Source organism: Nelumbo nucifera, chromosome 1, assembly GCF_055504915.1.
Source record: "Nelumbo nucifera cultivar China Antique chromosome 1, China Antique-T2T, whole genome shotgun sequence".
Lineage (NCBI taxonomy): Eukaryota > Viridiplantae > Streptophyta > Magnoliopsida > Proteales > Nelumbonaceae > Nelumbo > Nelumbo nucifera.
The window spans coordinates 44,992,206-45,005,877 of record NC_142649.1 but is presented as its reverse complement, the minus strand read 5'-3'; the positions used below and the strand labels follow the sequence as shown (position 1 = coordinate 45,005,877).

At 38.9% G+C, this 13,672-nt stretch overlaps 1 protein-coding gene across 1 annotated transcript in view; it reads left to right on the top strand.

The window, feature by feature from the left end:
- LOC104590967 (signal peptide peptidase-like 2) overlaps positions 1-13,672 on the top strand; it is a 114,101-nt gene that overhangs the window by 48,950 nt on the left and 51,479 nt on the right. Inside the window, exons 9-10 of the mRNA XM_088896603.1 lie at positions 9,670-9,723; positions 9,796-9,888. Of these exons, the coding sequence (XP_088752729.1) occupies positions 9,670-9,723; positions 9,796-9,888 (147 nt within the window). The remainder of the gene's footprint in view (positions 1-9,669; positions 9,724-9,795; positions 9,889-13,672) is intronic.

Genomic DNA, 13,672 nt, shown 5'->3' with positions numbered 1-13,672 from the left:
TGGACTTAAAATGCTCCACAAAAGCTCTTGCAATTTCTTTCCTCTCTTGACAGCACTTCATTCCACTCCAGCCTTGCTACATTATTCTTCCTTTTTCTCCCATTTGCTAAATTATGAAAGAACCTTGTGTTACTGTCCCCTTCTTTTAACCGTTTGCATCTCGGCTTTTGTCTCCAGCTTAGCTTTTCCTTCCGAAGGATTTCCTCTAAATCTTGTTTCAACTTCCATCTCTCTTCCCTCTCTTCTAAGCTAAGTCGCCTCTCTGCTTCAGCCCTATCTAAATCTTATATCCTTTTTAGCAAACTCTCCTTTTTTTCTTCCACTCTACCGAACTCTTCTTTATTCCAAACTTTTAACCTAGCTTCAACTTTTGGATCTTATAAAATTTATACCCTTTCCATCTATAAGTCACATGGTTCTCTTAACACCCTTCTTGCACTCTCTTTTTAAAGTGCGGGTGCAGTAGCCACATGTTATCAAACCTAAAAGGGAAAGGTCCTCCTAATCTCTCTTGTGGCAGTCTAACTAGACAGTGATCTGAAATAGGTTTGGGTAGGGCTCTCGTCACCAAGCCCCTCCACGCCTCCTCCCAATATGCTGAAAACAAGAATCTGTATAGCTTACAACAGAGGGGATCTTCTTGAAAATTAGACCAAGTGAAATTGGCTTGCAGCAAGGGCAGTTCTCTCAGTTCGAAGGAGTCCACAGAAAGGTTGAATTTCCTCATACTTGAAGTGATCCTATGGTTAGCGTTGTTTGTTTCATTGACAAATCTGATGACATTGAAATCACCTCCCAAACACCAAGAACCCTCCCATAGACCCCTTATAGCTGCTAATTCCTCCCATAGCTCCTCCCTTTCCCTATACGAGTTTGGTCCATAAGCATTGGTTAGAGCCCATTCCATTCCGTCCTCTCTCCTTTTTAATTTAATTATAATTGTGAAGTTTTCAATTAACTCTTCTATACAGTCCAAATTCTCATTTTTCCAAATAGTAATAATTCCCCCTGAGGCTCCCTATGGCTACATAAGCCCTGCTCAAACTTGTAGCTGACCACACTTCTCACCAACCTCCTATCAACTTCAGGTAATTTCAATTCTTGGATTAACACCACTTCCAGCTTTTCTTTTCTAAGGATTTCCCTAATCATCCTTTCCATGAACTCCCCAAGCTCCTTACATTCCAATCGATAATCTTCATTACCTCCCCCTCTTGTTGTAATTAAAGTTTCACATAGTTTCACATCATTAATAAAGTTTCTTGTTACTGTTCAAAAAAAAATTGATAATCTTCATTAGGACACAAATTGATTCAAACCCTAAAAAGGTTATCCCTACGTAGTTTAACTTTCTTAATTCCAACTGACCATGTTCGTTTATCAGGCTGATACCTCCTCTATCTTTAGCTGAACAGTTCACCTCATTCGTTGAACCTCCTTCCAACTCCATGCTCTTCCTAAGATCCAAAGTCTTCTCAAATTTAGGTGCCAGCTCTTCGCCAAACCATAGCTCTATTCCAAGATCTACCCCAGTTGAATGCTCTTTAAGCACTTGCTCTTTATGCTGCCTAAACCGGAAGCTGTAGAGAAAACTTCCTCTTCGATCCTTTCGTCTTCACAGTTTACCCATTCTGTGAACCCCACATCATCGTCTTCTTTCTGCCGATCGAACTCTTGGGATTTAAGCTCTCAAGAGAGGTGGAATATGAAACCAGTCTCGGTTTCCAGGAAAAACTCGCCACTGTTGAACCTTGTGGAACATATTTTTTCAATGGGATAATAGTTTGGGACAATGATAGACCAATCGGATGGTCTATCAACCTTGCCCCCAAGTTTGTCAAGTGACCACTTAAAACCTCACGTTGTCTCTCAACTTGCTATGGCCCATTACACCTAGGGGCTCCCTCCAATACATCTTTACACTTTTTAATGGGCTTACTTGACGGCTCACCTGCAGAGACCTTTAAGGTGGCCTCTTCTTCCATGCCCACCACTCTTCTACTCGACACATCCTCAACCCCACATGGCGAACCTGAATCAGCCCCCACCGTCTTCAATGGCTTGAGAACAGGCCCAGATCAGAATACAGTCTCCTTTAACACACCTGACGATTGAGCAATTGTCTCTTTGTTTAAACCAAAAGTCAGAACCCGGGCATAGGTCCTCCTGCTGCATAAACCACTTCCTTGTCTTGCATGCATCATAGTTTCCCCCCTGTAGACAACTTTTTTTGTGTTCTTTCTCAGAGTTTCCAAAAGTGTGCAAGTCTCCCCAAGGTAGCTTTCAATGGAGGATAGAAGCCACACAGAGTAGAAACAGTCTTCAAAGAAAACTTCTGTCTTCCTTGGAACTTCTTCTGGCTTAACTCCACTCAATCTTATGGCTGCTGACCTGAGATCGTTTAGGATTGAGTCGGGCCATACATAACGAAGCAATAGATTCAAAAACTTATGTCTTGCACAGATGGAAAGGCAGACCAGCAATCCTGATCATGACCCTGTCTACTACGTCCAGATTTATTGAGTTTGAACAGGGGACCACTTCATAACCATGACTGTTTCCCCAGCTACCTGAAAGTTCAAAGCTTTATTATCCACTTCATCCTCCAGCAGGTCAAACAAAGCTTTGCAATCTTCGAAAGGAATGATTAGAGTATGGCCCTTCAGCTTCAGAATTTTAATTACACCTGCTATTTTCCTCCAATCTTCTGGTTTCTTTTTTGTGACAACTACCAATTTCTTCTCCCACTCTTCTTTCTCACCTTTATAAGCTATTTTGCCCATACCTATAGCGTTCACCACCACTCCTATTACCAAAGCTTCCTCAGCATCGTCTTTCTCCTCTATGGGTCTTTCTATCATTGTTTCGCTTGAAAGAAGAACTGTTTACTGTATTACAGGTTTGAAGAGAAGAAAAGAGAGAGAGAAAAAGAGTGAAGAGAGGAGAAAAGAAAGAAGGGGTTCAGTGGTGAATGATCTGCTGCCCCATACACTCCTTTATTTATAGCTTTTAGGATCCTTACAAGAATAGGAAATAACCAAAAAATAGAAACAATAAGCCCGGCCAGCCCAACTTAATAGAAATTAGAAACTTCTAATAACAGAAATTAGAAACTACTAATAAAAGAAATTAGAAACAACTAGGTGAGGGTATGAAACCACACACTAGAGCCTGAGTGTGGGTGTGGAACCCCACACTCGTGGCTAACCAACTATTTCTTCACTCCCCCTCAAATTGGGAGTATATATTTGTCATGCCCAACTTGCGTAGATCTGTCTCCAATTTGCCTTTTGCGGCTGCTTTGGTGAAGAGATCAGCTAACTGCATGTCTGAGGCAATGTAAGGAAGGCATACTTCTTGAGATGCGACTTGCTCTTGGATAAAATGTCTATCAACCTCGATATGCTTAGTCCTGTCATGCTGTATTGGGTTGTGGGTAATATTAATTGCAGCTTGATTATCACAATACAGCATCAGAGGCTTCTCATAATCAACCTCTAACTCATTAATCAAGGATCTCAACCATAACACTTCTGCAACACCATTGGCCATGGATCTGTATTCCGCTTCTTACTGGAGCGAGCAACAACATTTTGTTTCTTGCTTCTCTAGGAAACAAGATTTCCCCCCACAAATGCACAATATCCAGAGGTGGACCTCCTATCATCAACACATCCCGCCCAATCTGCATTATACACTTTTATTTTCATATGACTATTATTCTTGAAGAGTATACCTCTCCCTAGACATCTCTTTAAGTAGGCAAGGATCCTTTCTACTACAAGGAGATTGGTGGTCCTAGGAGAATGCATGTATTGACTGACAACACTAACGGCATAAGAAATATCTAGTCAGGTTAGACAGAGATAAAGAAGTTTCCCAACCAGCCTTTGGTACATAGCCCTATCCTCAAGGAGTTCTCCACTTTCTACACTTATCTTATGGTTAGGCTCAATGGGAGTATTAGCAGGTTTCACTCATAACTTGCCAGTTTCTTCCAATAAGTCCAAAACATACTTCCTTTGGGAGATGAAAATGCCATGCTTAGATCGAGTTACCTCAATTCTTAGGAAATAGTGTAACTTTCCTAGGTCTTTCACTTCAAATTCCTTGTGAAGGTGTTGTTTAAGGGTTTCAATTTCACTAGTGTCACTTCCTATTATCACAATGTCATCTACATAGATTGCAAGTAGAGTCTGGGAATGACCTGTCTTCTTAAAGAAGAGGGTGTGATTTGACTGAGCCTGTATGTATCCGAATTTGTCCAAAGCCAGTCTAGACCTATCAAACCAAGCTCTCGGGGATTGTTTCAGTCCGTACAAGGCCTTCTTCAAAAGGCAAACTTTCTTTCCTGCTTCTGTACTATAAAAACCAGGGGGTAACTCCATGTATACGCCCTCTTGCAACAATGGATAGAAGAACTCTGATAGTGTTCATTTTTGCAACAGGTGTAAAGGTTTCTGTATAGTCTATGCCATAAGTTTGTGTGAATCCCTTTGCAACCAATCTGGCCTTATACCTCTCTACAGTACCATCAACATTATATTTCACAGTAAACACCCATCTGCATCTAATAGGTTTCTTCCCTTCAGGCTGGTTAACTAGTTCCCATGTGTTGTTCTTGACAAGAGCATCCATCTCTACTTGCATTGCTTCCTTCCATTTAGGTATCAAAAGAGCTTCTTGCACTTTTCTAGGTATAGGAATAGAAGAAATAGTTGCCAAGTAAGATCTGTAGGATTCTGAGAGACAATTATAGGAAAGGAACTTGGAGATGCAACGGACAATGGATGAGGTGCAACGGCGCTTCCCTTTATGAATAGCAATTGGAAGGTCAAGGTCATCTATCGGTGAAGGCTGAACCTCTATAACAGCGGAATCAACAGTGGGAGCAGTAGTAGTGTCTGGATCTGGACCTGTAGAAGATGTTGGAACTGCCTCCACCACTTTCTGTGATACACCCTCAACTCCCTGCATTTTTTTACAGCCTTCTTCGCAACTCCCCCCCTTAGTAACCGGGACAGGTAAAGGAACTCTTGGAGCTGGAACTAAAATCCCTTCCTCACTATTCTCCCTCTGAGGATAAGCCTTATGATAGTAGGGCATATCCTCAAAGAAAGTGACATCCACGGACACAATGTGTTTCCCTGAAACTGGCTCATAACAGCAACATCCCTTTTGATTTTGTGCATACCCAAGGAAAATACACTTAGTGGCTTTAGGATCAAACTTGGAGTGATGAGGTCCAAGGATTTGAAAAAAAAAGTACACCCAAAAGTTTTAAGGGGAATAGTGAATAGGTCCTTATCTAGATATAGAAGACTGAATGGGGTTTGCATTTTTAGGACCTGTGAAGGAACCCTGTTAATGAGGTATATGGTTGTACGGATTGCATCTCCCTAGAAGCGTATGGGAACATTGGAGTTGAGCATGATGCTTCTGGCTACCTCTAAAATATGTCTGTTTTTTTTCTCAGCAACCCCGTTTTGCTAAGGTGTGTGAGGACAGGTGCTCTGATGAATGATCCCATGATCAGGGAGATAGGATGCCAAGGGTTTTGCAAAGTATTCCTTGGCATTATCAGATCCAAGAATCTTGATCTTGGTTTCAAATTGAGTTAGGATCATCTGATGGAAAGCTTGGGTCAGAGAGGGGACCTCATCTCGAGAGTGCATAAGATAGACCCATGAAAAACGGGTATAGTCATCAACAAATAATAAGAAATATCTGTACCCCCCCCCCCCCCATGGTGGGAGTATGGTAGGGCCCCCAAGCATCAGTATGCACAATCTCAAAAGGAAGGTTGCTTCTTTTATTACTTAAAGGATAAGATGATCTACTATGTTTTGCAAGTTCACAACTTTCACATTTTAACCCAGACACTTCTACTGAATCAAAAAAGTTTGGAAAAAGACTCTTTAAAGACCCAAAAGATAAATGACCTAAGCGGTTGTGCCAAAGCATAATCTTACTACAAGACTGAGAAACAAACAATTTCCCTACTTCACTCTGCTCCTCCTGTGAATGTTCTAGCATATAGACTCCATTCATCTCACAGCCAATCCCAATCACCTTCTTCGTTTCCAAATCCTGAAAAATACACTGATCAGGGAAAAAAGTTACCGAGTAGTTTTGATTTTTAGTAATACTACTAACTGAAAGTAAGTTAGTACTAAGCTTGGAAACATGCAAAGCTGATGATAGGGTGATGGTATTTGATAATCTGATGTCTCCCTTGCCAGAAATTGGTACAAGAGAGCCATCAGCAATAGAAACCGTCTCTCCCAAAGGATAAACAATAGGTGCTAAATAGAGTAGATATGCTGGTCATATGATCTGAAGCACCTAAATCTGTTACCCAGGAAGGTCTAGTATTACTTGGGACAGAAGCATGACAAGCAGTACCTCTTGTACTTGTATGAACAAGGGCTGAAGTAGGCTGTTGAGCTGATGTAGGCTGAGCTGAATTACTAAATTCATTTTCTAGCTGAGTCAGAGCAGCTCGGACTGCAGCTAGGGTATCTAGAGGAGTGCTTCCTTCTTCTCCTTATCCCCCCCAGTGTTCACATACTGTCAGCACCTTGAATCTTGATCAAAGAACCAAGAAAAAAAACTGATCGGCACCTCCAATCCTGATCAAGAATCGATCTTGATCACTCAATTTCTGCCTGATTCTTCCTGATTACAAGAAGCTCTCTCCAATCTTAGGACAGCTGCTAAAGCCTTCTTGCAACCTCCAAGAATCAGCCGAAGTAAGGATCTTTCTGAACTTTCAGCCCTAAACAATTCTCATGTGGTCGTCTGAATTAAATCCACATGAGAAACCCTAGATCTAAAGGCTCTGATACCAACTTGAAAGAAGAAGAACTGTTTACTGTATTACAGGTTTGAAGAGAAGAAAAGAGAGAAAGAGAGAGAGAGAAAAGAGTGAAGAGAGGAGAAAAGAAAGAAGGGGTTCAGTGGTGAATGATCTGCTGCCCCATACACTCCTTTATTTGTAGTTTTTAGGATCCTTACAAGAATAGGAAATAAACAAAAGATAGAGACATTAAGGCCAGCCAGTCCAACTTAATAGAAATTAGAAACTAAAGAAATTAGATACTACTAAAAAGAAATTAGAAATTACTAATAAAAGAAATTAGAAACAACTAGGTGTGGATATGAAACCACACACACTAGAGCCTAAGTGTGGGTATGGAACCCCACACTCGTGGCTAACCGACTATTTCTTCAGTTTCTACCACCTTTGATGCCAAGAATTGTTGTAGGATACTTTTGATCTCCCCCCAGAGTACACCTTTCTTTTATTCTGGAAGTCAAATCAATTGCTGCTTCTTCAGGTTTAGTGATTTTACCATTCAAATAGCCCTCTAAACCTTTTCCCTCAACAAAAAAAAAAAAAAAATCAAAATGGAATTTCCATAAGCTGTAGTTAGTTCCATTAAACTTCACCAGAATGATGTCTACTTTTTCAGCCATTTTATTGAACAGTTCACAAATAAAAACTATGCCAGTATTGAAGCCAAGCCTAAAATCGAACAAACAAACACTGATCTTCAAGCAAAGGCATCTGAAATCCTTCAACACACTAAAAAGAAGAGTCTCACAAGAGAAGGAGAAGGATTTCCTAAGAAACAAGTCCAACTAGCAAAGTATTCAAAGTTAACAGTCCAAGAAGGTGAGATTTCAGTCCTACCGATTAAAAGAAGGGATCAAAACCCTACAAAAACAGATTGAAATCCTCAACCAAACCAAATAATATCTAGAGTAGGCTAGGGTGACACCAACTCTAGAGTTTCATGATGAACAAAGCAGCCAATCAAGAGAAATCAGAGAAAACTCTACCTGGTATGCGTCCTTTTCCAGGAGAAATACCAGAAGGAGAACTCAAAACCCTTTCCAAACTGATTCAAACCTGACCAAGCAAGGAGATATGACTACAGCTCCTTTGGGCAACACCAAATCCAAAGTTTTATGCAGATCTGATGGTCCAAAGAACAGAGTATAGTGTTGGCTGATCAAAACAGTCCACATAAGCTTCAAACCAGATGTGAGAACTTAAGAGTAACTTTCAATCTTGAGCAGAAATTAGATGATAAAGCCAGTACATGGAACCTGCTCTGATACCATGTCAATAAGATGAACAGTAGAGAGTAGAACCAGGTTTCAGGGGTGTCAAAGAATGAATCTGACCCCCACCCCCTAAGAGCCTTTATTATATTATGAATATTTACAAGTAAGCTCACATGAGCTTAAAGAATTTACAGGAAGGCCCTTATAGGCCAAAAGGATTACAAGAAAGCCCTTATAGGGGCTGAAAGAGAAAAAAATAAAGTAATAAAAGATGTACAATGCAGCAGGGACCACAATATTAGAATACATCAATACTCTCCACAACTATTAATGTCAATTCTCATACTATATATAATCTTGGCCCAATATTCATAAGGGAAAATTCCTGATCAGTTCCCTGTACTTTGGCTTGAGTGACAATTTGGTCCCCGAACTTTAAAATTCAACAATTCAGTACCTGAACTTTCAAAATGTGACAATCCAGTACCTGAACTTTTAAAATGTGACAATCCAGTACCTGCCATTAACCAGTCTGTTAATCAGCCGTTAAGTGACACTTGAAAAGTTAAAAATGCCCTAAGAATGCCATATAATTCCCTTTTCAAATGTCACTTAATGGTTGATTAACGGACTGGTTAACGGCAGGTACTGGATTGTCACATTTTAAAAGTTTGGGTACTGAATTGTCACATTTTAAAGTTCGGGGACCAAATTGTCACTCGAGCCAAAGTACAGGGTACTGATCGGGAATTTTCCCTATTCATAAAGAAAAAAATAGATTTGATAACAGGAACCACAAGAGAAAGTTGAGGTTATGAATAGACAGATCAAACGAACAAGATGATAGAGACCCAAACAACTAAAGAATAGCACAGCCCATATCATGTAATTACTATTTAGTGAAACTAAATCACTTTTTACTGTAAGGTTCAGACTTACTACTTCTAGTAATTTTCATACTAAAATCGCAATGTGCTATTTAAAGTAAAAAACAAATATGATGACATGAATGACAAAAGGAAGTTGAAACTAAGAATACAAAGATCTAACTAACAAGAAGGCAGAAATCCAAAGGCACCAAGCATAAACAAGAACTAAATGAAAACTAATCAAGAACAATGAATACTGTATTGTTGCAGAAGAAATAATAGCAACAAGAATCTAACAGATCTGATCATTATCAACATATTCACCACCAAAGTGTTCTTCCTTTAATACCATCTTGTTATAAAAGAGAAGATGGGACAAGGATAGGAAAGAAGGGAAAAGAGAAGATGGGGCAAGGATAGGACCGATCATTGGGTCTAACAATACCACTTTCCAATCTGTCTCTCTCTAAAGAAAGACCCTTTATATATTATCAAAATAATAAAAAATTACAAGAAAACCCCTAATGGGGCTGAGCTTACATCATTGTATATTTTCTTCTTAAAATAATCCTTTCTCATACAAAGTAAATACGCCAACACAATCCTCATTGTATGTGTCAAATTTCTACATCATTGCCTGTTCATTATGCATTGTAAATATGACTTTTAAGTATATTTGGTAACTTATTTTGTTATACTATTTAGAGCTTATTTTCCCTGTTGACAGGGCATCTGTTTGATGATATCGGTCCTGCAATTGGTTCGGTTACCCAATATTAAGGTAGATAAAGAATCTTATTTAGTATCTATTGATTCATAGACCACACTTTTTAATTACCACCCTTTCACTCAGGTTGCTTCAGTACTTCTCTGTTGTGCATTTGTTTACGATATATTTTGGGTCTTCCTATCACCACTTATATTCCATGAAAGTGTTATGATTGCGGTAAGTCTATTCTCTGATCTTCTGTACTTTCCTTGTCTGATACTCTTTTAATATAATGTTTTTCTTATATTAGGTTCTGGATATATGGTTGTTTACTTTGTAAAACCAAATAAACAGATTACTATCTTAAAAATCTCTAATAAGATGAAGTAGAATTGTTTCATAAGTTCCAATTGTTTTCACATGTTGATATTTTTTTCCTTTTGAATAGTTTAACTAGAAATATATGGATTTGCTCTGGTCCTGAAGCCTGAATCTGATTTTTACCATCTTATCCTCCCAAACCTTCCAAATCAAGATTCTATTTAGAAGGAAAAGCTTTACGTGATATATCAAAAGATTTTTTTTTTTTAAACAAGATTATGTCACTAGGAGTAATTCAGAGAGCAATGGGGTTGGTCTCTGTGGTTAAGCATTCTTCAACATGCAAGAACTGTGAAAGAACATGAAAATGGCAGAGAACCTCACACCACTGAACTTGAAAATGGTGATAAGTGGAGAAAGATCATGAAAATGGAGGTAAAGAACTTTCAGTTTGAGGAATGGTGTTACTGAAAGTCTTGAAAGTGGATAAAGGAATGGTGTTACTGATTACTGATTAGGAAGTCCATTCTGCGGGTTTCAAAAAGGCTACAGAACCAAGGTTTGCTTGGTTTTATCAATAGAAGAGAAGCTGCTGAGGGAGCATGGTTTAAAATGTTCCTAATTTCGCTAATATTTCCACGACATATTTCCATTTTCATGGGTAGCGACATGAAATTTTACTGGAATTGACATTTCCCCAATGAACACTACCAATGCTATGTGGAGTACAAGAGATAGGTTCCACGACATACTTCCATTTCCACTTCCATGGGTAGCAACATGAAATTTTACTGGAATTGACATATTCCCCATTGAACACTATCAATACTATGTGGAGTACAAGAGATAGTATTATAACATAATTTGGTAACAATATTGTAGGTATGTGAAGTAGCAAGTTATTGTCCACCTAACTTACATGATTACCACTTTGAGCTAACTCAATATTCATTTCAAATATAAAGTTAAATATTAGATTTTGTTTGTGTAATAGATTATTTGGTTAATGGTTAATCTATTACAACCATTTACATTTTCTATGAGTTCAAATTTTGCTTTAACTCATTCTATCATGAAGCTCCGAATCTTAAGGTTTATAGGGCAACTTTAGAATATATTCTTTTGTCTATAACCTTAGTTTCCTAGCTTTGTTTAATGATTTAGAATAAGATAATAATTTAAAAAGGTGTGCCTATGCTTCTTTTATCATTTCATAAAATAACATTCTATATTTTGCACATTTCACAAAGTTTCCACCATATCTATAATTTTTACAGTATTTCTGTACGATATTTCCGACATGTTTCTTATATTTGGATGACCGACATTTCCACCGACATCAACATTTCAAACCTTGAGAGGGGGAGACAGAAGGTTAGGGATGGTGACATGGCTCTTCATGGACCACATGTAAAGAAGCTGAACTATCGCTTAACAAAAGGTTGCTACATTCAAAGAAAGAAAGATTCCATCAGGTCTTGTGAAGAAGGATCGAAGGGTGGATTTTTTAAATTGTATTTGCAGTTTGTAGGTGAAAGTAAAACATCAGAACTGGGTTGGCTAAATCAAACCTCAAAACCACCTGATCAATCAAAGTCAAACATGGCTGGAAGGATTGGAAAAGGGGGGTGATGAATGTAATTTGAGATTAAAGGATCTAGTCAATGTCTTTCAGAGGATCTCTAACTTAAAAGTGAATTGGGGGAAAGTTGTGTTGCTAGAATAAATCTGAGAGAGGAAAAAGTTCAAGTATTGGCAAGAATCCTAGGCTGTGAGGTTAAAGAATGGCCACTAGAATACCTAGGACTCCCTTTAGGGGGAAATTTGAGAACAAAATGATTCTAGACTAGCCAACTTGCCTATATACTTCCTTTCCACCTTTCAATGGGAGGGAAAATAACTCTAATGGTTAAGTCTAAACTAGCCAACTTGCCTATATACTTCCTTTCCACCTCTCACATTCCAAGTAAAGTGGTTAGGCAGTTAGATAAGTACATGAGGGACTTACTGGAACTGGATGATGAAAGGAAAGACCATTTGGTGAAGTGGGAACAGGTATGTAAATCCAAGGAACAAGGTGGGCTAGGAATTAGGTGAGGCTTTGTTCAATAAGTGGTTATGGAGATTTCCCCTAGAAGGTGATGGCTATGCCAAAGGGTCATTGGAAGCATTCATGGTTTCTCGGAAAATGGTTTGGATGTAAATCACGCCTCCTCATACTCTCCCTAGAAGGCAATACAAGTGGTGCTCCCAACCTATCTCAATTTCACTCGCTTTCATGTGGGGTGTGTCAATAAAGTCTTGTTTTGGGAGGATTTGTGGCTTGGTGATGTGCCCCTTAATTTGCAATTCCCTTTGCTATACTCTGTCCAACTACAAGATTGAACCCATTTCAAAATTTTATGCAACCTCCCTTTTTGTGTTAAATTGGACTTTGGCTTTAGTAGGGGTTTGAGGGGTAATGATTGTGACCCCCTTGTTCTCTTACCAGCCAAGTTGGAAAGTCTTCTTGGATCAAAGTCTATTTGATGGTAGAATTTGGTACCCTCCCCCCCTTGATGGTTTATTCTCTTGTGCTTCTTTTTTTAATCAACTTGTCCTTTATGACTCGTTGGAGGTGAACTTCCCAATTAAAGAAATTTGGAGCAAGCCCATCCCTCCTAAGGTTCAAGCTTTGTATTGGGTAGTGTTCCTTGGAAAGATTAATACCTGTGAACATGCTTCAGAAAAAGAGGCCCAATTTGTGCCTCTCTCCTAATGTGTGTATAACCGTATAATGTGCAAAGCTTGTGGTGCGACCTATCTTCATTTACTAATCTCCCACCATTTTGTGTCTGGTATTTGGGAGTATTTTTGTTCTCTCTTTTGATTGTTGTTAAGCATGCTTAGATAGGGGTGTTTTTGGAAATTTTCTCTTCCTTGTACTATTTTTGTATTTGGGCTTCCAAGTAGGGGCTTCCTTGTAATTTACTCTTTTCAAAGTATAAAGATCTTTTGAGGGTGTGTAACAGTAGCTAACACACACCTCTTGATACATCTCTTCTTCTTTTGCTTTCCTCTTGCTTTCAAAGTATAAAAATTTTTCTCTCCTCTTGCTTTCTCTCTTCTAAACCCTAGTTTTTAACTTTTGTTTTGCAAGTTGGTATTAGAGCGGGTAAAGGCACTTGGGAGTACCTCTCCTACTAATCCTCTCCCACGAGGTGAACTGTTGACGTCAGACCGCCACTGGATGACGTTAGCAATCCATACAGGTGTCGACAGTAGTCAATGAAACTTACATGGTTTGATTCGCCATTTTAGAGGAATTTTGGTATGACTTTTGCCCTTGTTTGAAACTTCTATGATTTTTAGTGGTCTTTTCAAGGAGAAAATCGCAGAATTTTTAGATCTGATCTGAGCCTTGTACATCATGTTTAATGGCTTCTTCTGATGTAAAACCTAGACCATTCAGGTCGTTTTACTCTTTGGGAATGATAGAAAGTGGTGCCGTAATTTTCTGATCCCTATATAATTTTTGAGAGTTTTTCTTCTCCCTCTATTTTGCCGCCAATCTGGTTTTTTGGCCTCCTTTTGTCTCTTATCCGTGTGGTGACCTTGGTTAGTGGGTTTGTGGCTTTGGTCAAGTATTGGAGGTCTTTTTTTGTTGGTGAGAAATTGTCTTGATAGAATATGGAATCATCTAAGGATGTTCAGATGGTTT